The sequence below is a fragment of the Athene cunicularia genome (assembly GCF_003259725.1).
Source record: "Athene cunicularia isolate RWA chromosome 4 unlocalized genomic scaffold, athCun1 chr4_part3, whole genome shotgun sequence".
NCBI lineage: Eukaryota > Metazoa > Chordata > Aves > Strigiformes > Strigidae > Athene > Athene cunicularia.
Genome location: NW_020799100.1, coordinates 10,573,226 through 10,599,636, shown reverse-complemented (window position 1 = coordinate 10,599,636; position 26,411 = coordinate 10,573,226). Strand labels below are relative to the sequence as shown.

Below are 26,411 nucleotides of genomic sequence, written 5' to 3'. Positions count from 1 at the left end.
CTTAAACTTTGCAGAATATCCTGGCTCTGATTCCAGGAATGGAAAATACTTTGTCAGGTGCATGGATTAAGCACACAAAGTAGATTATCCCTTCAGAATTTTTTCCACTCTATACTTAAAGTCCCCAAATGTGGGGACTGTGCCACTCCACTGACAGAGAAAGAAGTCTGCTGACAGTTCTCACTGTTAATAATGGGTAAAGATTCCTATGTTTGATTACTTTAGTTCAGACCATTTTCTCATTCAAACTTCTTTTAAGAGACTTTCCTTGAAATGGCTGCATTGAAAGTATAGGGATGGCATTTAGAAAAACAAAATCTTTATCCCTACCTGCCACTATGACCAAGTACAGACAAATTTCAAATTTTCAAGTTTGTTCAACTTGGGTTGCCTACAGAAACAGGTGATGAACAACTGCCAACACATCAGCATTGCAAATACTATGGGGTTTAACACCTGGATTAATCGGAGTTACTTTTCAATGGGAGCTCCTTGATTGATTTCAAGGGGATATCTTTGACCTACACATACATCAAAAAGCAGATACCACTGCTGGCTTCCTAAATTTTTCTTTCAGGTTCTTTTTGGTAAAAGACAAAACTATGTGGTCATATAAGAGTGAAGGAGGATTTGGATCCCCTTTGGTATAGCATGTTAGTGTTACAAAGCATCATTCAGTTGAGGACTAAACCAGAATTAGGTTAGTTTGGCAACTGAGAACTTTGTTTAAGATGCTGGAAAGATAACTAGATTCCCAATCTCAGGGATTTACCTGGGAGCACACAGCTAGAGTGAAAGGCTGATGCATAATTATGTCAAGGGATTCATTTTGTTACATGAAAATTACTCAGAAGCCTTCATTTCCAGTTCTGAAATCACACATATTTCTCTGCTGGATGCTGCTGCTTTAAAAGACACAATTTGGAGGACCCTGGGAGGTGCTAGTTCTAAGACAAGACAGTAAAGCACGTTAGCTCCTGTGCTCAGGTGTGTAGCAAACTGGTTATCCAAGTACATAAAAGTGATTTTGAGCATACAAACAAGAAAATTACTTTCTCTTTTCCTCAGTAAATTTTTCCCAAGAATTTGTCCTCAGATTGTATCCCACCATCATTTTAACAACTTTTTCACCCTCACATCTAGACACAGTTGAGATTAGCTAAAATGAGGTCTCAGTATAGGTATTTCCGCTTTTATTTTTTCCCACTACCATGTCAGACTTTTCTTGAGTTATGAAGTTAGAGGCTTTAGCATCTCTGTGTGTTCATGAGCATATGTGTGTGTTTACCTCTGGGCCACCAAATGCAGCTTGAGGCACTGCATCAGTTTTTAGAAGAGTTACAGTGTCACCCCTAACACTTTGGATGTATTCCAAGAGGAATCATTACATTCCCCTTTATAATTTTAACTGGCTACACAGTGTTATCCTCAACTTCCCTTCTACAGCTGTCACTTAGCAAGACTAATAGCTGTTAAATAGCTATCCAAATTTATCCCCTTCTGTCCTCAGCACATATATTTGTATTGGCTTTTTTTCTATTCCCAAATATAAAATTCTAAGATCATGAGAAGAAAGATCTTGGTCCTGATTCAGCAGTAATTCAAAAGGCAGTGTCTACTGCTTAAAGTCAGGGGTAGTGCTCTAAACATGTGCTTGTTAATAATATGTGGCATTAGGCCCACTTCTACAGTAATAGAAAAAGGAGGAAGAGCAGACTGCTTCTCTGGGTGATTTTACATCCAAGTTAGAGCTATTTTCACATCATAAATAAAACAGAACTGCACAGCTTTTTCTTTGGTGGACGCCAGAGGGAGCTGGGTTTTACTGGTCCCCTGTTTTCACCCCTACATTTGGTTTGTTCCTACTCTTGGTTAATTTCTGTGTTTGGTGCCCATGAAAAGTAGAAACTTTTCCACTTATTCTGCTGAAAATGGTCCCCATTAGAGTGTAAACTGCACATGGGATCAAAACCTTTGAAACTCATTTCCCTACAGGATTTAAAGTGCCAAAGCTCAGAAAATCTTAAAGAACTCTCTGACAATACATCCTGAACAGCTACAGACACATTCATGGTGCAGCTTTATGAGGGGTAAAGGAATGTCTTGCGTGAGTTTAGTTTAGGATATTAAAAAGAAAGTCCAGAGATGCTTTTGTGCACTTCAAAGTGCTCTCTGGAGATAAGGACAAAGGGCCAGAGGGTGTTACAAGTTTCGATTCTCAAAGTCCTTAGAGAGGACGGCAAAGAAAGTGATATTTGTTCCAAATGTGAGGGCTCAGAGTTCCTCAGGTGAATGGCTGCAGGGGAAGCAAAGTAATCTTGCAAGAACATCTCTGTCTTGGTGGGTTAGACCCTGCTGTTTACTAGCAACCCAAAGGAAGCACTAGATATAATTAAAGCCATGACCTGTGGAAAGCCTCCACGGGCCTGTGATGTTGCATCCTGAATGGGAGAGGGGAGTGCCATATGGCTGGCTCCTCATTAAGAAGGCCCTATACAGAAGCAGGGGCTTAGGATGTTTAAGGTCACAAGTTCTTAAGGATGTGTTTAAATTCAGCCCCATGAGTAACTGAAACACTTCCTTTTTCTGTGTGAAGCTCAGGACAACTGTTCCTTCCTTCTCCTTCATGATCCTCCCTTTCTTTCTGCATTTGCCAAGTCTCTTAAAACAGGCAGCTTCTCCAGAGCTTCATTACTTACTGCACAAGTTCTGGTAAGGCTCTGAGGAAGGATTATGGAATCAAGGGGTTTCCAAGCACAATTTGTAAGAGTGAGCTGGGGCCCCAAGGAGCCACATCCCTTCCCCCCTTCTCTGGGTTTATAGCAAGGCAAAGCAAAGCAAAATCCTGCAATGTTCTTCATACCACATCCATATGAATGACCTGCTTCCCATGCAAATATGGGCGTCCTGTTACCCACAGAAACCATAACTGAAAAGCAGAAAAAAAAGAGTGGATGTGGGGCTTCATTTCCCGTGTCTTAGATGAATCTTCCAGGTCCTTCACTTTAGCTTTTTGTTGATGTCACACAAAGACTTTGGCAGTGTGTCAGAGGGAAACCCTGTTTTTCATGGGGAAGACAGGAAGAAAGGAAGGGGAAGGTTTAGGAATGAGGAGAGAAGAGACCAAAAACCTAATGGAAGCACTTGTCTGTTTGTAAGCTTCACTCCTTTCTAGAAGCTCCTTTGTCAACTGTTTTTCTACCACAAAATATATCCTTATCCAATACTCTCAAGCCTCTCTGCTAAGCCTAACACTACACTGAAAGCCTTTACTTCTCTCTTTGTTTGGCAGATTGTGAGCACACTAACTGTGGAAAACAGCAGTGCATCAGGAATCTATTACTGTGTGGCTTCCAACAAGATCAGCAAAGAAGAGAGGAGCATTGAGTTCTATGTCTCAGGTAAACAACACAAGAGACACTACACAAAAACTAGATGCTGATGACCTGATTTACCTTAAAGTTTTATATGGCTGGTTGAATGCTTGTTAGAACTTCTGAGAATCCCTGCACTCCCAGTCACACAGTCCCAGGCTTTTCACCACATGAAAAGTTGGGTCCTGCGTCAGTGCACAGCGGAGTCTGACATGTCCAGCACCAGACTTGATGCCCCTTTTGCCCTCTTCAAGCTGCAGACACAGGCCTTGAATCTAGCTGCTTGTGTCTTAAAGTAACACTCATGACATTTGAGTGCTGTCCTCATGAAGCCTCTAGCAAAAGCTGAGTCCTTTGTAGTCTTCCAAAGGCCTGAAGCTTCTCCCTGACTCAGGAGAATGGTTGGTCTCCAATTAAGCCAGCAGACATAGCAAAGGTGAGCAAGGCCAGTATTCAGACCTAATCCAGGGCTGATATCACTGGGAGTTGTTGTGACATTGGATCCCTGCCCGAGCAATTAGCCTTTCCAGTGCCCTTTAACGGGGGAGGAGGTGGACATGCTATTTCTCCAAAGAACACAAATCCAAACAAATATCTGCTTAACCTTTCAACACAGAAATTCTTTAGTAGTGAGATCAAGACCTACATAATGCTTTTAGGAAAGATGGGAGTTTGAAAAAAGAGAAGAGTCCAAGGGACAGCCTTGTTCAAGTGCTTAAGTAGAACAAACTGAATCATTTCTGTACTTGCTTTCTGGATGAGTAGATGTTGGCTGATAGAATTTGCATCAAAATAACAATTTTTAGAACAAAGAGTTCAGAAGTGTCCTGGAAGGTAAATGTCTGATTGATTCTCACTACTTGGTTTCTTCCCCATGAAGCAATTTCTGAGGGCAAAGCTCACTTGTGGCAGTGTTCTGCACTTCTCTGCCTCTCTTGCATCCTGTGTTGTTTGACTCTATTTCTCATAAGTAATTCAGCACATTTCAAATCAGGCTAACCAAGAAAAGGCTCACTAAACATTGTTACCATTCTTATTACACAGAATTACTAATATGAAAAATGTCATCCAATGATAATGTAGCTGTTACCATATGGAGGAAAGGTTTCACCTCCATTTACAGCTTCTTTGTGCTACCCCAATGTCTTATCAAGACAGAAGAAGGTTTAAGCCTCCAAAAGACATTTTCCAAAACCCTTTTATTTACTTAGGAAAAAGCCCTTCAAGGTACACTTTTGGGAGATACAGCTCAGACATCAGAGGTCTTCAAGATGTCCTAGGCAGGCTGAACACCAGCTATTGATTTTACACTTCACCACTTCCAAGTGTTGAGTCTTCATGTGGGTTTGTTTCTGCTCTGAATTCTGCCAGCTATTATGTTTGGATGGGTTACTCAAAGCCGTATGTTCCCAAGCTATTCACAGTACTTTGCAATACTTGGTGACTAAAACCAGCACTGCAGCAACTAAATAAGCAACTAGCTGAAGGTCAGATTCAAAGGGTTAGAATCAATCCATGCACCTTTCACAACTATGTTTTATTTTAATAATAAAGTTATGTCGGGTTTTTTCCCCTGCAGTGAGCTAATATTTCAGATTTTTGATTTTACAATCAATCTAGCAATGTTTTGAGACACAAATGTTTTAATCATGTAATTTCAATTGTAAAGGAAATGAATCACTGGACAAAATTACTGACAGCAGTTATGGTGGAAATGCTTCCACCAAAACAGACCAGGAGGTGAATAGAGCTTGGCAAGACAGTTACATTCTTGTTTGTGAAGACTGTGAGTCTGGGCCATTCTGGGGAAGAGGCAGATAGTGAACAAGCATGACTGACTTTTTTAAGTGCTGTTTAAAAATAGTGGTGTTTATGGATTAGAAAGAAACAAAAAATTTCTAAATGTGGCCATCCTGATCCTGAAGTAGGTCATGTTGCAGTGGTAAAATAGTGGCAGAGTGACCTGCTGCTGGGTTTCTTTACATGACAGTCCTCTGCTGAGTAATGCGTATTACTACAACAAGTGGTCACTGCTAGAAGAGCTGCTGCTGCAGGTCTGCCTCACAGGTGAAAAAAACCCACTGTCTTCTACTGGGGGCACTTGGAGGAGGTGGAGCGGCTGCCAGGTTACTGGCACCAGGAGTTGCCTCTGGTCTCAGTGTTGGAGGGACACTCAGGGACGGTTTGTGAGGTACCAAACAGGAGAAGTCCAAAAGCATAAGGCTCTAAGCAGGCCACTTTGCAATTGCTAAACTGATTAATTTTATGCAGATTGAAACTAAAAGCTGAGATAAAGGTTTAGTTAGAGACGAAGAGCTCACAAGCAGTAAGTGAGCCTTTAGGACAACATCTAGCAAATGTTCATAGCACTTCACAGCACACTGTTCTCTGCAAAACGGTTGCTAGTTGTGGCATTCCGCAATCAATTCAGCAATTTGTTGATTTTAAAGACCTGATCTCCCATTACCTCATGTCACCAAACAAGCTGGTGGATCCTGAGCTGCTTTCAAACATTTTGGCTGAATTGAGCTTAATTAACTTCTCCCTGGTAAGAAATCTGAAGATGATACAGAGCCTAAACTCAATTTTTCCCTCAAAACCTGTTCCACTAGGTTAGGGTTGAAATGTTTTGTCAGGACATGGCAGAGTGTTACCAGGAAACTTCACCAGGTGTTGCCTGGGCTGCACCTGCTTTCTGGAGACATGCCTTACTTCAGTCTGCTGTTTTCATCACCACCATATTAATTTCAGAAAAATGTATTTATCCCAATGGAATAATGTCAACAACCATTTTGTTCTTCCACTGCACAGCCCCCACAAAAACTCCCACAGACACTAGAAATAGTACTGGTATCTATTTTTAAATCATTTCTTTGCCAGCAGAATTCATTTCAGTGAAGGGTCAACAGGGTTTGGAGGTCACATTGAAACCAAACCATATAAGGGGTCCAATGTGATGAGAAATCTTAGCATTCAGTGACAGCCCTGAAGCCTCTCTGAGCTCTTTCTGCAGATGTCCTGACTGTCAGTGTCCCACTGAAGGTCTCCTAAATCTGTTCATGGCAACAGAAACCCCCATAGCAATGCAGTAGCATTTGTTATCCATGTTATCCATCATGCCCTGGCCTAACTCTTATTCCAGTGTTTTTGTTTGGTGTAAATCCTTTTTACTGTTTCTTGCAGAAACAGAATCTGTCTCCTGCCTATCTTGTCTACAACAGTTTTGACAGATGTGTTCCCATTTAAGTCAGATGACTATTTTGTCATGGGCAGAGGCAATGTAGGCGAGACATCAGATGCTCAGAACTGTCTCATGTCATTGCCCACCACTGGTTACACACCAAAGGACAGTCAAGGCAGACTGCAACCTTCCTAGTGCAGTGAAAAGCTGACCTGATGTTTCCTGGAGGTATTCTCTGCCATGAACAAGTGTTATTTACCTTCTAATCTCTGGTCTGCACCTTGGAAAGGGCAACTATATATTACTGTAGGTCCACAGTAAATCAAATTCTAGCCTTTGTATGATTGTACTACATACAACAAAATATGATCCCACCCATGTAAAACCTCTGAATGTTCTTGGAATATAAATTAATTATGATAAGAATAACAAATTATAACAAAAGCCCCTTTTCAAGGGCTTATCTGATTGCAAAAACACAGAAAAACTGAGTTAAAGATTTCTACCAGTAATAAAATATTATATTTCAAACATGAGATAAAAATCTGCTATCAGATACTAGAACAATGTATGAACTGGGCTGTTCTACAACTGCTTGCCACTCTCAATTTGCTTATTCGTGACATGTTTACAGGATTTATGAAAAGCTCTGTGCTTTTCAGATGGTAGGGCTCAACCTTTCTTTCTCTCACTCTCCCTACATGCATATGCCTGATGGCAACCCCCCCCCCTGACAGGCACAGGGATGGAATTTGGGAAAAAGCAGAAGTTTTGAATTACACAGATTATTGTGCAAAGCACAGGAAATTAAAACCAATTAATTCCTTGTAAATACAAATGGAGCCAGACTTTCTTTTGATTTATGCTGACTTTTTACCTTCCCCCAATGGCTCATTTCCCTATTTTGCCATGGAATCCTGCACAGTTGAGAGTAAAATTCACGGCTACTACACTGTAATACAATATGAAAGACAAATGTTTGGTGACTGCTGATAAAAGAGAAAAGGCCCCATGGTGCATTCTTTTAGCCAACTTATTAGGAGTCTTATAAAACAGTGTATCTGTTCAGAGAGAAAGAAGTTAATAACTGCTCAGGTTCAAGATTGTGTAAGCAAAGTAGTCTCAGAGATGAACTGACTTATAATGTGCTCTCAAAGCTGCAGTTACTCCCCAGATAATCCAGGTAAGAGGAGAAAAGAGAGAGGAGAGCAAGAAAGACTTTTTTTTTTTCCCCCCCTCTCCCTTTCCTTCCACTGCAATGAAAATCAATGAATATTCTGTTGGAGCTGAAAGAGCTTCTTGAAAGGCTTATAAGATGGAAGAGAACAGCACAGGTCCCAGCTAAAAATATTCAAAATGCTAAATAAAAAATGTCAGTAGAAGAAACCATCAGAAAAACAAGCCAGCCCTCTGCTCCCAGAACATTAAGATTCACCTAACACTGGTGAAGTCCAGCAGCAAGGCAAAACTATCATGCATCCTTCACAATTTAGGGCTTGGAAATTAACACATCAAATTCATTGGAAATCTGCACCAAAATGTCTAAGACCTCTGGGTGCTCCAGCCCATGCTGTCACAGCCATACACAAGGCAGTGCCTTATCCCAGGAGATGTAGTATTTCCCCTGGGGTGGGCTTTCTCCCACAGCAATTCAGGGAAACTCACCCTGCAAAATAAAAGGGGCTTCAAGTTGTAAGAAGAAATTCTCCTGAGAGGCAGAAGCAAGGATAAATGGGGCTGCCAGCCTAACCGCTTAGCAGGTTTACCTTGCCCCGCTGATTTGCAGGGGTTCACTGTGTTCTACCCTGGGTAATATGACCAAACTCCTACCTCATCACTTTACCTGGGATCCCTTTATACTTTGACTGAGACCTAGCACTTAGGATCAAAGGATAATTCAGGATAGAGGGGACCTTTGAGCATTTTAAAGAACTGAGTCTAACCGAAGATCCATCTACCTTAGTACTATAACTCTTGCTGGTTAAGCAAATGCTTAGAAGAGAAACTAAGAAAAACACAAGTTAAGAGGGTACTTTTTCCCTATTTTGGTTTGACAGATTCAGGAGAGATGCTGAGATGTTGTTATGCCACATCCCAGTGTTTTCACTGGACCTTAATTGTTCCTGTTTAGAGAAGTTCTGCTGGCCTCAGACTTTGCCCCCTTTTTGATAGACGTTATCTTGACATGCTGGAACAACAGGACATCAGATGTGAAGAATGGATATATTACACAAGTCAGTTTGAGTGTACAGCTAGCACTAAGCAAGAAATAGAACAACTGAGCCTAACAAAACACTGCATAAAGTAAACTGAAATTTCATGAAAAGGAAAGAAAAGGAAAAAAGCAATTTCCACAGTTGTGGCCTGAGGGGTCTTTTCCTCTTTTTGGTTATTTTGTAAAGCATTGATACCAGTCTTTAAAAACCATGAAACAAAGCTTATTGGTTCTATTCCAGATGACTTGTGAAGAAGAGAGACTTTTAATCATATCTGAAAGATCCTTCAGGGCTCTCTATTCTATATAATATATGGTTTCTTATAAGGCAGATTGGTTATTTCAATAGCCTCGCTATTTATGCCTAACTATAGCTTCGGCAGAACTTTTTGCAAGAGTTTGCAGTATGAACCTCTGGCCAAATTCCAGCTCCCATGTGGAATTTGTCAGATTGCAAGTGCAATGCAAAATTGCTCCCCTTTAACTTCTATCCTTCTCATAGTACCATCCATTTCATCCTCACTTGAGAAAGCATCTTACTAACAGCTTGGTACTGAAACAACAATTTACCAGATTTATTGCAAACACTGTTGATATTCAGAAGGTAACCCAGAGCAAGTCCTCCCAAAGTGTCCCATCTCCATACTACACCTGGTAAAATTTATAAGGGGTTTCTCATGACTCTGAGCTGCTTGATAATCCTGACCTAACAAACAGAATAATAATTCCAGGTCACTGTAGTTATCGGTGCACTTTCATTCAAGTCTGCTGGATGGATAGATCACTGAAACTAGCAGAATAAAAAGGGTAAATAATATCTTTCAGACACAATTTAATTGTAGGTCTCTGGTGGCTAATGCAGTAATAGGAATGTGTCTGTAGGCCAGACTCTGGTATTCTACTCAGAAACATTTTTTCTTGTCTTCAAATGGATTCAGTTCACCACTTCAGGAAAATTGATTTTTTTTCTGGAGTGAAAAGTTACTAAATATATAGCAAGAAATAGCTTACTCTTCTATGGATAAATTGGATTCATGCCTCAAAGTATTTCTCTGCTAAATATAAAGGCCTCAAGGACTTACACATCATTAGATCAGTTAATCCATTCAGTGATCAAGTAAATATCCACCAAGACACGTGTGATGAAAATAAATATTAGCATAGTTGAAATAAGAGAATTAGGAAGATTGTTCTGTTGTGAAGAAAGAGAGTGTTACTTCTGAGAAATAGGAATAGGTTTCTTTATTCTTATAAAATTATGCTTTCAGCCACTGATTGCAGATAGAAAGATAAGAGCTCACAAACACATTTGTCTACCTGAATAGAAATCTCTCTTGGTTAAACTCTTAGTCCATTAACTACTTCTATTAACAAACTTTCAATTCATTACTTCAAAATGGAATTAGAATACTGAGGGATGGACTACTACAGGTCAGCACTGGGATATGAGAGGTACATTCAGTTACTTAATTCACAAGCACCAGTGCCTATTTACACATGCAAATGTGGGTCTCATTAAAATTGGCTCATTCCATTATGGCTGGTCTTTGAAATTTGACCATCAAGTTGCGGACGGACAGCCAAAGATTGTCTCAGTTGTGTCTTAATTGCAGACATGTTTTCTCTTCCTCCTAGATGTGCCGTTTGGCTTGAAAACAGAGCCACAAGTCACAACCATCGTGGGGAATGACGTCCAGCTGACCTGCCGGGCCTCCAAGTACATCTACAATCACCTGGACTGGTACTACCCTTCCTCAGGGGTGGCTCTCAGTGACTCAGTGATTAAGAAAATTGACAACTATTCCATTTCTTTGACACTGGTCATTACTAATGTCACAAAGGAACAGAGTGGCCTCTACAAGTGCAGAGCCCAGAACCAGCACAACAGCACCGACACACTAGAACAGCTCACTCAGCTCCTTGTCAGAGGTGGGTCCTGCCAATGGAAAATGGCAGTGGGACATGCTGTCGTTCTGCTACTGGAGCAGAAATGCTGCGCATCTGGCTGCTCCCTTTGAAGCCTTTCAAAGCAGAAGGTGCCCAGCATTTCTTAGGGACCGTCCTAATACAGACCTTGTGCTCTGGTTTAAGGGGTTTTTTGCATTGTTGTATGCAGATTGACACCTAGCCATACATATTACTCATCCAGCCACTGCTGGGTTTTTTATAAAACATTTGCCTTACACATAAAGGTGATTTCAGCTACATTTTATCTTTCTAACGCCATGCTGGGTGCAGATATAGTGTTGACTGAGGAGAAAAGGCATCACCCACCATGTTACTAACAGCACAACTCTTACCATTTGGGACTGTCACCCCAGATCTATATGATTTTGGTAGAAAACTCCACCCACTTGCAGCTGCTAGGATGATACCTAAATAGATTAGGACGCAGCAGGTGTAATCACAAATGCGATTAAGTGCATAAGAAGGTCACGTGTATAATCAAGTGACATGTGCCATTTATTCCGGGTAAGTGGGATTCGCTTTGTTGTAATAACAGTATTTTCTTACTTATACCCAATTCCCCAACTCTTTGTTTTCATACAAATAGTAACACTACAGATGCTGATGCCTGGTTTCTTTGGCTGTGTGAATATAAAGGGCAGGACACTTTTTCCAGTGGAAACTCATTGAAAATTAGTGAAGTTTCTTCTGCTTCACAGTGAAGAATGTGAGTGATCAGCTCTAAGCCTTCTCAGAAGCAAAAGTGCTGCTGGAACAGGCAAATTTATTAGCCTGTGAAGAAAAACCCAAAGCACAGAAATGCAGTTGAATTGCAATAAACAGCAGCAAGCTAGGGTGCAGAAGACAGTCTTTCAGAAGCCAAATTAGACAGTGATTTTCAGATTAGCTTCTCCACTTACATTAATTGCTAATGAGACACGGAAGGGACGGCTATGCTGCTGTAAGCACTTGTCACTTTGGTAAAAAACAAGCCATGAAGCACTGGCCTCATCCTCGTTTAAGTGAACGAGCACATTCCCATGGAGTCTCCTACCCCATGCAGGCAACAACACTCTCAGAGGCCCTTCCCCCTCCATGCAGGCACACACGCAAGGAGAAAATGCTCACCCACACCACAGCTGTGGCTAGCACAGCTCTGATACCTGAGTGGGAGGTGATTTATTTTAAGAAATGTCATGAGCACCTGCCTCTTCCCAAAGTGCGGAGGAAGGGAAAGAATCTCACCCTGGTATTACAGAGTGCTAGTGGTTTGGCTTGTCCCCACAGTCAGCACCGGAGCCACCTGTCAGCATCATCTGACATCGAGGCACTGGGCTTTCTCTGCACTCTACATTCAGGCAATTCACTTTTCTCTCCCCTGACAGATACTTTTATTCATTTAGTCAAATTTCCGCCTACACAGACACCTACACATGATGGCTATGGGAAAAACACAGCTAAACTGGGAATGCATCCATGGGAGAACTGGAATCTTGGTCACATTCTTCTGAAAATTACTCGGGTCTGTTATTGGCCTGGCATGGTCAGAGGCAATTCTTTTGGAGAACATGCACGGAAATGCCCCTCCAAACCAGCCCTCCTTTCCCTATACAAACAAGGTCTTTTAAATGTACTAACACCCATCCAGCTACAGTCCTTATTGTGGGTTTTATTTATTTTTTATCCTGTGCTTGTGATATTATTTGTTGCTTTCCTGTACCTTTTATAAATGAACATAAAGTGGAGATAAACATGCTTTGTAGTAAGTAGATAACTGCACTCATGATGGAGGACACAAAATCCTTAGAACTGTTTCCTCTTTGCTTCCTCCTTTCTTTTTCTGTATTCACTCTGAATTTGCTCTACCCACTCACTGTCCTCTGTTTTCTTCAGAGGATGAAAAACTCAGGGAGGTTCGATCTGAAGCAGAATCTAAGCTTTGACAGTTTGAAAATAAGCCATAAACCTCACCCGCTCCTCCCACAATCTTTTGGGGGATTTTGCTACCACTCATCAACCAAATGTTTGTCATTTCCTGCCCAGAGAGGCCATGCAGGTGGACAAAAGAGAGAAGATGGCAGAGCTGAGGGAGGTGCCTTCTGAAATCTTACTGTGTACTATTTTCCTTTGTGACTGTAGCAAAGGCAGCACCGTACGTGATACAAAACCTCACAGATCTGGAGGTTAACATCAGTGGCAAGATCATTCTGGAGTGCAAAGTCAGTGGAACACCAGAACCTCAGATTACATGGAGGAAGAATGGCTACCCCATTTCAGCAGCATCAGGTGAGTGTACTTGCTTCCCCAGCATGTCCCAGTATTGTACGTTACACAGGATAATGGACTTGCAGGTTCACCACAAACATAAGACCTACAACTTCACAGCTACTGCAAGCACGGTTGAGTCAGGATGGTATACACGACCTCAGGAAACACATACACAAATCCAAATACATCACACCACTGCAATAGTCTCCAGCTTGGACTCTGAGTTCAAAGCTGCCAACCAGTTGCAATGCAATGCCTTATGCAGCTTGCCTTCCGCATGTGGCAGTGTTTGTGTCTCCAGAGTCAAGCAGATAAGCTGCATACTTGGCACAGCATTAGTAAATCAAGGAGTACAGAGTGCTGCTGTTCAGTCTGCTTGTGTGAGACAAGAGTTTGTGTACAAAACTGAGACAGAGAGTGTACCTGCTTGTCAGGTGGGTCTGAAAACACACACCTGAACTGTCAGATATCCTTGGGGCCTGACCAGAATATATTGCAGCAAATTGTGGGCAGTCACCTAACAGTCAGGTCCAGGGCATGCCATGGCATATTACACATCCGTTCTTTATCTCCCACCACATAATAATGAGAATGTGGTCTCAGATCACCTGGTACAGGTACAGTGCTACCATGGGCAGGGAGCATGAGCTCCCTTACCCGAGCCTGGAATTCCTTCGCTGCTCTCTGTTGTGAGATCTCCTATAAACGACAGAGAATCCCATGTCAGTAGCTAGTCCTGTGACTTTAATTTTGCATCTTGAACTAGGTAGGAAATCTAGGATCATCCATAATTCAGATCAGACTGTTCTGAGAGAAACTCTTTATAGCTACTGAAAATTTATAAATAATTCTAAAGGGACAAGCATGTAAATCATCCAACCAGTGGAAACATAAATAAACTATTTGGAAAAAACACCTCAGGGTAAATATTTCAGCACAGTGCATGGCAAGTTATGTGCAGTACTCTTGTTAACAACAGGATTCATAGGCAGAACACCCAGAAACTCAAAATGTCCTTCCCTTTTGCATTCAAAGCCTGACCTCTTTCCCTATTTCTGCACCAAACATATCTTTAGTGAAACAGATGAGCTCTCAGTTTTGTGCCACAAATCAGGAAAAATTCGATTTGGAAAGTTAATCAGGAAAACTAAATGTAGAAAAGCCTCACATAGATCATACCTAGGCAACCTCCTTCTTGCTCCACCTCTAATCCCCAGCTGCCTGTGAATCTAGGATTGTTCCACGCAGTGCTTTTTCCAGGGATGTGCATAAACTGATTTCCATGTTGCACATGTTGGAACTCCCATCACTTCCCACAGCCTCCAAGGCATCAGCTTTCTTCAATAATTTCACTGAGTTCTCTTTTTTTCCAGTGTATCTTATTGCTATCAGAAAACATATCTTCCCATCACTTCACTAACTTCCATAGAAGTTTTCCCAGGCTCTGTCTGCTTATAATAAATTAATAGCCACATTTGCTGTTGGATAAATGATCCCCAAGCAATTTACACAAGTATTGAGGAGAAAAAAACGTCAGGGAAAGGTTGTTGTCAGACCACAATGAAGAGCATAGTATTAAAAACTGTCTCCTAATAACAGTGCATACCAGGCCTGCATGGATGGGAGCTGACTTTCAGTTCTCTGTCTCCTAAAAGCACTTGGAGGCAGGTAGGTTATTGTGATAAAATTAACCAAAATCCCTTACAACAGGAATTTCCATGGAGAATAATACCCTGGTCATTGAACGAGTGAAAAAGGATGATGAAGGGCTCTATGAATGCAAAGCATCCAACGACATGGGCCAAGACAGCACATCAGCCTTCATTAAAATACAAGGTGAGGTCCAAGCCAAGGCAAAACGCATATATTGTGTTGGACTGAGGAGAACTATTGTTCAGTCATGGACTTCAGCTACATTTAAAATTGGATTGTACATTTAATCTACAGGTTTTGAGGAGAAATCCAACATTGAAGTTATCATTTTGGTCTGCACTGGTCTAGCCGCTACCCTCTTCTGGCTTCTTCTGACCCTATTCATTCGGAAACTGAGAAAAGTAAGAGAGCTTCAATATTGCTCAGAGGTTCTGGGACTGGGCCCAGTTTTTATGTGTGGTATCAGAGTTTAGGGCATGAATGCTTGGGACAGATGGTACAGTACAAAAGCGTGCAAAATATTTCTATAAAACTTCAGTCCAAGATTTCTGCTGATAGTCCTTTGACTTCTTGAAAGATCCCTTGCACTTGTGCACGTTTTCTATCCACTTCCATGGTATCATAAAATCAGGCTCCTCCCTCTTTATGAATCAAACTGGCTTGCAACATTAGGAAACAAAAAAAAACCCTAAATCACCAAAAATGAGGGCTTGATTTCAGCACTTGTCCAATACGATTTCTCTCAAACACAGGTATTAAAGGGGGCCCTGTTTTAAGAAGGATCCTAGGATCTTTGCTCTAGAAATGAGCTCAAACCACACAGCTTATTTTGTCTCCAACTCTGGCTATTCTTTCATCTCCTTTTTGTGACTCAAAAAAGTAAAGTCTTAGTAAAAGTTCCAAGGAATTTAGGTCTGTTTTTCCTAAAACAAACAGTAAACAAAAAGGCAACCACAACTCTCTGCTCTGAAGCTCACCAAACTACAGTTTCAGTGCTGATCCCTAAATTTCCCCTGCTATTGCAAAAACAGTGATTATTGTTTTCCTCCTTGACCTCAGTTTAACAGAGTTGTGGACAACAGTGAATTTCCTGTTACAGTTCACACCCATGCAAGTCTGCTCACAGGACCCACCAAATCACAGTTTCTCACTGACCAGCATTAGAAGTAGTAGTTTTCACCAGCTTTAATTTTAAATTATAATAAGCAACAGCCATGAAGTGGATAACTTTGGAGAATCAAGCCCGCAATACAAAATACTATGAAAATACCAAAATGTTCCATAGAGCACCAGGAAGTGCAGCTTGTGGAGTTCCGATAGAAAAGCACTGTTTTCCTTTAATAGATGTAGGTAGAAGACACTGATAGATTTTGTGTCCTCAGAGTGTTTAACAACATTAATCAGTGACTCTTCCCAATACCTATGAGTGGCAGGCATACATAAACATTTATTTCTCAGATACAAAAAAAAGAGAAGCAGGAAGCTGAAGTGATGTACTCATGGTTCAGAATAAATTTCAGAGCTAAGTCTGGAATTCAGGGAACTCCCCAGCCAGCACTCAGTCTAGTAGACGACAGCTCTCTCCCATTGGAATTGCAGGGTAAATACTGTGAATAATTTCTCCACACCCTGTTTTCAGCCTGATGCCACAGATATTAAAACAGGATACCTGTCAATTATAATGGATCCAGAGGAAATGCCTCTTGACGAGCAGTGTGACCGTCTTCCCTATGACAGCAGTAAATGGGAGTTCCCAAGAGACAGACTGCGGCTGGGTGAGTGGTTTGGCTATTAATGTTGTAAAGAATGGTGATTTCTAATGCTCCTCAATTTCAGTGGATGTGTTGTATAACCTAAGAAGCAGCCTGTCATTTAGTACCAGTGTATTACCATGCTTGGGGAGAATTGGCAGCAAGTCACAGAATTCGGGATCATCCTTAATGGGGGGTGAAGCAAAGGATTTGGTAAGCAAAGCAAAAATATTCTCTCTCTAAAAATAGCTACCACCTGTTTTTCTTTCTTGGAGAAATGAAGCCAAACTCTTTACAGGGAAGAAAGGTATCTCCAGGTATGGTCCCTGCCAAAAGTATGGTTTCATACCCATAGAAAAGTGAAATAGAAGTATATCTGAAAGGGGACAGTCTTTCACTGAATTTTATCTTGAGGAAAACTAGCAAATAATCAATTCCTTGTCAATCATTTGAACTTAGCATTGAGTTGTAAAGAGCTATCATGAAAAAATTAACCAAATTTCATTCAACAGCTCAGCTCACTGGATGATGGAATAAGAAAATGTAAAAAGCAGGTTGTGTTTGCATAGAGAAACCACAACATCTGTGTGCAATGATGAGTGTAGGGAATATATCTGTATTTGTGTATGCTCTTGGTGCTTTAGCTGGAAATCATGGAAGAAGGAGAAAAAGAGAAAAAAATAACAAAAAAATTAGACGATGGTGGGACATGGGGTCAAACTAGCAGAACAAAAAAAGCCAGACCATAATGCCCAGTGCACTCTGATGCAATGTGGGTCAGAGCCCTCAGGGCACACTAGGTAATACAGGCATGAAAACACAAGGGAAAGTGAAAATAAAGAAAGACTATAATCCTAAATTCCATTTAGTATAGCTTTTAAATCAAATAAATGTCAATAACTGAAGGGTTAAAAGGTTCTGACTGCCTGAGTGCCATTGCTGGCTATCTCCATGACTGTGATTCATGAGACATCAGGGTTCCACAATACTATGCTTAACCCAAACTCTGACTTTTCTGGGCTTCAGGACAGCTATATGTAATGTTTTTACCCTGAAGCCATATATATGTATTCAGCCTTGCCTTCAGCTGAATGCAGATTTATTTATTCTACTCTGTTCTATCACATACTGTATTGCATTAAAGTCATATGGATATAAATCATACTATTTATACCCATATACTGCAAATATGTGATACAGGCTTCTATTGACTATCGGTCTACGTCTACGTTGTGCCTGGGCACTGGAGTCTTGTATTTCTTGCATAGCTGAGAATGCATGTTTCCCTCTTATCTGATGCAGACTGTCATAAGTCCCCTTTGGCTCATTCTTGACTCTTGCTTCTCTAGGTAAAACACTGGGTCATGGTGCTTTTGGGAAGGTGGTGGAGGCGTCTGCTTTTGGCATTGATAAATCTTCAACCTGCAAAACAGTTGCCGTAAAAATGCTTAAAGGTACATATCCCTCTGAGATTCTCACAAGACTCCTCAGGGAACCTGGGGGCAATGAGGTTTCCAGTTCTCAGCTCCGAACCAGTCCCAAGTTCATTGTGTTCAGAAGGGAGTGGGTTTGTCATGTGGGAGCAATTAGTCATTATACAGTGGATGTTAACATGTAGGAAATGACAAGCGGGCTCCATGCTGTGCTGCTGATTAAGTCTTGTATTCCTAAAGGAGGGAAAACAGCAGCTTCCAGGTCTGTGGGGTTAGGAGGGAAACAGATTACAGAATGTAATTACATTAGATATTCTGAAATTGGATCTAAGCCTTCGATCACAGCCTTTCCAGATGTAGAACAGTTCAAGGGGTTGAAAAAGAAGCAATGCCAAGGGAGTGAATTAGAGACAACTTGCTTGCAATTATTGAAATTAAGGAAAGCTTTTACCATTCAATGGTGGGGAAGGGGGGAACTTGGAGACTATTCTTTAATATTATATTTACATATAAAGCCTCTGAAGGCAGCTTATGAATAAATGCATCAGCCAGTACATTGGGTTGGAGGTCTTCAACTGTTCATTTAGGATATTTTCAAAGGTACAATCAATGCTCACTGGATGGCTTTTCATAGCCCACATTGTTCTGCATTGCTGCTGCATGACAGTATTAACCCCTGCAATGCCATGATTCAGGAAATTCTATCATGGTATTTGGCTTTTCTTGCTAGCTGCCTCTCCTGATGCTCTGCTACTTCTCATTTCTCTGAAGTTTCAAAGACATCAGTTTATCACCTGTCTTGACCTCCTCCAAATCTGGTCTCCCTTCTCTGCATTAGTAGATCTTCAGATCATCTTCTCTCCTGCTCTTTCTTCTGTTTCATGCCCATCTCCAGATCCCTGAAATATCCTAGAAGCCCCCAATCCAGACACACTCCCTTCTCCATCTGAAACTTACTGCCCTGGATAGCTCTGGGTTTTCATTCATTTCAACACTGTGCTTCCCAACTGATCATAATGTCAACTCTAACCTGCCTGCACATATTCAGCAAACTATTTGACAGTTTCTCCATCATTTTACACCTTCCTTCCCCAGTGGAGACAGCAGACTCCTGCCCTAACCTGTCCCTCCCCAACTAACAAGCCCATAATTCATCGCCTGCCTGAATAAAGCAGATTCTCTAGTGTGAGTCAATCCATTCAGGGGAAAAAAAAAAAAAAAAGCTCTGGAAGTGTCTAAATTTCTGTAATTCTAGCATTATCTGTCATTTCCATGAAGTAGGCTGGTATCAGTTCTGGGTTGAAGGCTAAAATTTAATATGTAAGATTATCTGAAACACTTCTGGGGCTGTTCTGTTTAGATTTTGCCAGACATGCTCCAGCTCATGCCAGCGTAAACCAGGAGTAATATCACACATGTACACACCCATCTACAAACATTGTTGGCTGAAGAAATCCTGGGCTTGGAATAGCTCCTTCTTTATGACACAACTTGGTGAAAGATTGTTTTATGGAAAAATCTGTGAACAGATAAAGAGGTTACATTTGTCACATGAAATGGTATCTTATATAACTGTTTCTTCATATTTAAATCTTATGTGATGCAAAGGCAAAACCAGAGGAAACAGGGCATGGCCCCTTTTATTAAAATACATCATGAAAGTTCTGGAAAGGCAGAGGAAACAAGCCAACAGCTGAACAACGTTCTGGTCTGAGTGTGCCTTCCTTAGCTTTGGCAGCAAAAGAGAATGAAAATACAGTATAACTGGCTAGCCAGAGCTTTATCAAGTGTCAAGTTCATGGTTCACACACAGATATGGCCCCTTCTGCTTTGCTGGAAAATGTATTTCTCAGGTTGATGAGATCTCACAGGGCTGAGATTTAGTAATGCTGTACATTCTCCAGTACATTTTGGGACCCAGCTTAAAGATGTGTTGGATTCCTCCATCACCTGCAGTGGAAAGTCACTCAGTACTGTGGAAAAATATATTCTGAGGTATTGTAAAGAATTACTACTAACGTGCACATCACCATTGTAGATGGAGGAACACGCTCTTCTGTGTGCTATCATTGCTTGGAGTTGTTGGTTGTTCCTTTGCTAAGCTTGTAAAATTCAGTCCTTGCAAAGGCTCTCTGGTATCTGATTTGGGGGGAGGGTTCTCCTACGGGACAGTTACCTTCCATAACCCATGCTAGAGAAAGGAAGAGTCACCCAAAAGATAAAGTGTTATTCCACTTCATAAAGGTCAACAGACAATGAAACGGATGAATTATTATCTGTTTAAGAGTCTGAAAAGCAAAGATACTGCAAGTAACCTGGGTGGTTTTGGTTTCCAAGTATAAACAGGATCTTGCTGTGTCCTGTTAAAAATATCCTGTTGTGTAAAGATGATATTTTTCCTGTTTATCTTAAGCAGAATGTGCAACTACTAATGAATGTAAGGCTTTAATGTCTGAACTGAAGATCCTCATCCATATAGGACATCATCTGAATGTAGTCAACCTGCTGGGAGCCTGCACCAAAGCTGGAGGTAAGAATTCCTCAGTAAATAAGGAGCAAAGAAGAAACACTTTTCAGATACAGTGGTGTTTTGGATGTATCTATGGTGGAGTCCAAGTCTCATGCACACGCAGTTAATGCAAACAAAAAACATTTCATAGGAGAGCTTCTGCTACTGCAGAATATGGCCACATGTCATCAGTGGTTTCTGAACATCTTCTCCCAGCCAGTGGTGTCACTTGCCTATTTTCTTTTTCTCTGTCCTTTGTAGGCTTGATTACAAAAGGAAATATGGACTGAAGGGAGGCAGGATCCTGAATTACAATTAGGTGCCAAATTCCTCCACACAGGCACAACTGATCCTTTCAAAGGTTCTTCTCCCTCTTCTTCCCTGCCTTATCAGGAGGATGCACCAGGCCGATCACTTAGCTACTTGAGGTCTCCTCCTTTCCCAAGCACTTCACTCTTGCCAGGCAAATGCAGACATATTTTGTGTAGTATACAGGAAGCCTGAGGCAGTCCAAAGCTGAATAGAGCAACAACATGGACTTCCAAGGGGTTGAGCTGACACAACTGCCTGTACATCATACAAAGAATCTGTTGCAAAGTGCAAACTTAAACAAAGGACCCCATAAATCTTAGACCTTTGTCACTAAAGCATCCCTTCCCATACCGCTATACAAAGCATCCTTGTCTGTTTACTATACTGTGCTTTAACTTCAGGGTAACAACTCTCAGAGATGCCTCTTTACTGCTTACAATGAACCTTCAAACAATTCCCGAAGGATGGATTTAGGAGAGCTAAGGACAAAAACCCCTGAGTAAAATAAATGAAGGGGAAAGAGCAAGAGAGATGGTGCACACTTTTGTTGTCATCTGAGATTCTGAAGCTATCACTTTCCCAAAGAACATGTATTTGTCCAGTCATGGGGGAAAAAAGAAAACTTCAGTGAGGTAGATTTGGTAGGATGCCAGGAAAGAAATCTTCCATCTAGGAAGATACTCCCAGTTCCTCAAGGTGCAGTTGGCAACCAGCAATCACAGATACTGCTGTAATCTGGGAGCTGTGAACAGGGAACCTGCAGGAATTGTAGCACTACAGAACCCAAAAGCTTGTATGGGAAGATGGCCAGCTTTAGCTGGAGGATTTTAAGATTCAGATGCATAAGCAAGTAGCCTTTGCTTGGAACTGTGAACACAGGAAAAGTAACATTATGCATGCTAGTGATTCTCCTTTCCTGTCAAGTAAATGAGGTGGCTTAACACAAGCAGGTGCCTAAAACATGGCAGCATTACTAAGATGTCAATAGTTTTTAACCAAAGCACTAATTCAGCCCCTGAGCTCTAGTTACATAGAAAGTTGGTTTCTCATTTTCCATCCTGCTCCATCCTGACTGCCCTCCTGGGTAAAGAAGAAACCCTCACTCTTCCCTGCTAGCTGCTTGGGAAAACCACTGACTGCTCTGGGGAGCAGTGGACAGGGCAGAGCAGTGCAGCACGGCCTTGCAGGGCACTGAGGCGCTGGTTTGTTTACCTTTGAGCAATGCAGCTGCAGACTAAAGAAAAATAGCCTTCAGCTCTCAAGACAGACACTGGGATAAGAATTACTATTAAAATGCCACTTCAGAATACAGAGCTTTCTCCTTCCTTGTTATTTTTTATGTAACCATATAATGCTATTCCTGATAACCATATAATAATAATACCATATAACAGTGTTTTAGCACCTTGGCTGAGTATCTCATGTTAAGTAGTTCGAACTAACGCATAGCATATGCTTTACAATGAGGAAGTAAAATACGGAGAACCCATGCCTAGGAAGAATTTCAAAAACTTGAGTAAGTCACTAACTGGAGCCTTGAGGCTGTACTGGAATCTGCATTTCCTCAAATCATCCATGAGCGACATTCAACTTTCCGTTCTTCAGAACAACGTCCCCCAGAGATCTCTTGTGCACTGCCAGATCCCAGCACTGCTGCCTTCCAGCCCAAGTGAGCAGTGTTGTGTGGTTAGCAGGAGAACCACTGACAGCTCTGATTTTGGTCCAGTTGTGTTTTTGCAATCACTGGTGCAGTGTACTCAGGTGCTGAACATGTTGGAGCCGTAGTCAAAAGGAACTGGGAGACCTGAACAGCCTGAAGTTGTGTATTGAATCTAGCAGTGCTACAGGACTTGTACAAATAAAGAGCCTGGCAAAACTATACAATGTTATTATCAGCAAGCTATTGGTTATTATTGCTAGGATTCACCAGCTCCCTTTTAATGAGACAATCTGCTTCCAAACAGTATTTCTCACCTGGCCTCAGACAGGATGCAGCAGTCAAAATCTCTAAGGTTCACTCTTCTGTCTCCAACCTATCCGTTCTCCCCGACAGCCCTGCTCTCATCCTTTTCACTCAGTATTTTACACTTCGGACTGGATCAAGGGGACAGACTGCAGTACAAGTCTGTGTGCACATTTCTGATATAGCCAGAGAGAAGCTGCGTCCTTCCTGAGTGGCCCAGTGCAGTTCTCAGTACTTTTCCTTTGAAGTTCAAACTCCTAAGTCTGAACTACGGACCTTCTAGACAGAAAAAAGTTTCTGGACATGAAAGTCTGGTCGCTTAGGATACAAGTTTGTATGCATTCTAGTCCCATGATTTCACCTTATCTTACATTTGATGAACATTTGATGATCACAAAAAGCAGTGATTATGCTAAAGATAGAGAATGTAGCTTTTTCCTTTCCTAATAGCTCACACTGAAACATAAAAGCATTTTCAAGCAGATCTTAAAAATATTCATAATTGTATAAAAGCAGCAATTGTACTGAACTCTACAGTAGTTTGCACAGAAATAAGAAAGGAAAAAAGTGATAGGACTTTCCAAGCTTTCAAAAACTTCAGACTAAATATTTTTGGAACTTTTAATTTATATCTATGATTGTGCATACTTTTATTGCCTGTAGTGGCATCAGCTCCACCCAAGACAAACAACTGTGAGATCAGCAGAGAAAAATTAAGACTGTTCCATGCTATGGATCTATGTATAGCATAAAACAACCTTAATAGCATGTGGGACTGTATATTCTTATTTATCATTCTGAATTTTTCTTTGTTTATAAATAAGGAATAAATACCACCTGTTAACCATCTAATGAGGAAAACTAAGATCAATACTGTATTTCCTTTTCTCCATATCTACTACTGATTGTGTGCTTCTGGAATGCCACTTCTGTTTCCTAATTTCCTCATCTGTATAATAGGAATGACAGTATTTACTTATTTTGAAGAGGATTTGTGATGATAAGTTAGTATTAAATGCTTTGTAGTGCTTCAAAACTCATTTGACTTCCACTGTCTTTTTAGGTCCTTTAATGGTCATAGTAGAATATTGCAAATATGGAAATCTGTCCAACTATCTAAGAGGAAAACGAGGAGATTTCATTGCCTACAAGGTAAAAAAAATGACAGGCTTCTCATAGTCAACAAGGCAGAGAATTAACAACCACTGACCACAAGCTGAATTTTTTTCTGCGTATTTATATTTTCTCACCACATTTCAATTTGTGTGAGCAAGAAAAGGAAATTTTTTCCCTGTAGGATCTCATTCCCATCCTCTTCTTTCTGGCACCTAAAGAATTAGTTGCAAATATCCAAGCAATCTAGTGCATTTGAGAGAGAGAGGCAATTACTTGCAAGATACTACCCAGCACAAGGGGGGAAACCAAGTATTAGTGAAAAACTGGTATTATCTGAACTAGAAGGTGAACCCTACCAAAATACAAGTCCAGTTTGAGGATTTTTGTTTCTAGGCCCAGCCCCACCCCAGTACTGAAAGTAGCTCACCCATCATCTGCTCATTCCTATCTTCTGTGTTCTTCCTTCTTGTGTGCCAACCTAAAGTCTGTGCTGTATACAGCAGCAAACTGAATCATGAACATGGTCTGTGTTAAAATGAACCAGATTATTTTGGTTTCCAAATGGTTGTCTGCATCCACACAAACATTTGTGCTAGCACAAATTGGGCTAGGAAATGGGGGAAGACACATGAGGCTGGAAGTCAGTGATGGGGAGAGGATGGGACTACCTCCTCGCTTGAACATACAGCATTGAAAGGGCTCTCTGATCTAAGCCCTGCCAGAAACTGGAGCTTCCCCAAGATTATTCTTCCAGAAGATTCTATTATTGTTGTTGTTATTATTATTATAGCTATTGTGTACAGGCACAAAAGTACATAAGGTACTTTGTATAAGAGAAGGAGATTCTCCTGTTATAGTCACTCAGAATTTCTTTTCTGACCATTGTTTTCATGAGTTGCAGGGACAGGTTATGTCTCACTCCCCAGTACAGGGTGAGACAGATGCATTGCAGCGCACATCCTGCACATACCTTGAACTTTGATTTTTAGCATGGTTTCCTAAGAAAGCAAGAGGTACAGAATTACAGTATCTCTCTGCTCATCTATCAGTCTCACCTGTACAGCTTCCAGCTAACTTTTATGTTGGAATATTGCTATCAGTAAAATGGAAGGCACTGTATTAATAAATAGGAAACCAGGCTTCATTAGTTCTGCTCTTCGGGGAACATCATGTTCAAACATGTTTTGAGCTCATCTTCAAGGACACTTTCTCCATATGCCATTCTGTTACATATTTTGAATTCCCAGGCATTGCATCATCCAAAGCTAAAAAATCAGTTTTATACCATTTCTAGTCCCAGGAAAACTCTGACCAAGCAGAGAAAAGTCTGGATGAGTCCAGCAGTGATTTGACTGAACTGATCAAGAGGCGCCTTGAGAGTGTGGCCAGCACAGGAAGCTCTGCCAGCTCAGGATTTATTGAAGATAAGAGTTACAGCGATTCAGAGGATGATGAAGAAGGTAAAAGAAACCTACCTAATCCCAGATCTTTTATTGCAAATATTTCTGTCACTTGATTAGTGCCACACACACACACACTGTCACACAATTTACAAGCCCTTACTCAGCTTGACTTGTTCCTGAAACTGCAAATTCCTTCTCTCGCCTGTGTCCCACTCCAACTTTCTCACAGAAAGAGATTTGCAATAATGTATGCATATAAAAGCTGCTCCTGTTGTGTAAGAGGAGTAATAGCAATATTTTACCAGATTTGTGGGGCCAGTCTGTCCCCAGTTTCATCACTCGCTTAAATAGTTTCCCTCACTTTTATCCCCAGATGTTATCTTCCCCATAGCTAAATGACATGATTAATGTTGGAGGAAACTTTTAAAATCATCTGATCTGCCTGCCAGGTCAGTGGTTCCTAAAATGGAGTTGTAATCCTAGCAGAGAATTCATGTAATGATACTCAGATACAGGGCTGGGGTCATCAGCATACAAGTGGCAGCACTGCCAAAAAAGTTCAGAGCTGTTGCTCTACTGTTTTGCCATGTCTGTGATCTCTCCTAGATGCTGAGGATCTGTACAAGCGGCCCCTGACTTTGGAGGATCTGATTTGCTATAGCTTCCAAGTGGCAAAAGGCATGGAGTTTCTCGCCTCCCGAAAAGTGAGCTCATTAAAATGTCAGGGCTGAACTTCTTTAACGGAATCATGAGTATCTGATATGAAGAAATCCAAATATAATTTTGAGCCTGAGTAATCTGTTTTCTGCTCTTATATTAAAGTGTTGGAGATCACATTAGCTCTGGTTGTTAAGAAATAAGTAGCACTGAAGCAGTTGTAAAGGAATATCCATCATGTTCTTGGCTACAAGGACTGGCATCTGTAACATGAGAGTTTAGATAGAAGGAGTGAATACAAATTGTAAGACAATTCATGGAACTGTCTCATAAATAAAAGCAGAACAGGCTTCTCATAGAGAAAAATCCTTCTAGTGTGGTCAACAAAAGTACTACTGAAAAATGAAGAGGGAGTATCCAGCTATTTATTTAGCTTGTCAGCAATGTTGGAGACTATCAACAGAGTTAGCAACTCCTCTGGATACCAAAAAAAGTATGTTTGTAGCCTGTGGAATGCCTGCTTTTCAAGTAATTCAATGTAATACACATGCCAAAGTACAAAAAACTGAGAGCTTGCACTTACCACACAGCTAACAGGGTAGCACACACAGAAATCAGGAGCACAGTTA

The 26,411-nt window shown here is 41.1% G+C and overlaps 1 protein-coding gene across 3 annotated transcripts in view; it reads left to right on the top strand.

Moving 5' to 3' along the window:
• LOC113479969 (vascular endothelial growth factor receptor kdr-like) overlaps positions 1–26,411 on the top strand; it is a 142,215-nt gene that overhangs the window by 87,905 nt on the left and 27,899 nt on the right. The window contains exons 12-22 of one of the 3 annotated variants that reach the window (XM_026848429.1): positions 3,293–3,401; positions 10,406–10,699; positions 12,857–13,003; positions 14,696–14,821; positions 14,933–15,039; positions 16,278–16,413; positions 17,739–17,843; positions 20,239–20,352; positions 23,670–23,758; positions 25,017–25,182; positions 25,732–25,829. In XM_026848429.1, the coding sequence (XP_026704230.1) occupies positions 3,293–3,401; positions 10,406–10,699; positions 12,857–13,003; positions 14,696–14,821; positions 14,933–15,039; positions 16,278–16,413; positions 17,739–17,843; positions 20,239–20,352; positions 23,670–23,758; positions 25,017–25,182; positions 25,732–25,829 (1,491 nt within the window). Of the gene's footprint in view, positions 1–3,292; positions 3,402–10,405; positions 10,700–12,856; positions 13,004–14,695; positions 14,822–14,932; positions 15,040–16,277; positions 16,414–17,738; positions 17,844–20,235; positions 20,353–23,669; positions 23,759–25,016; positions 25,183–25,731; positions 25,830–26,411 lie in introns of all 3 variants that reach the window. The other 2 variants (XM_026848428.1, XM_026848430.1) reach the window with 2 other exon arrangements.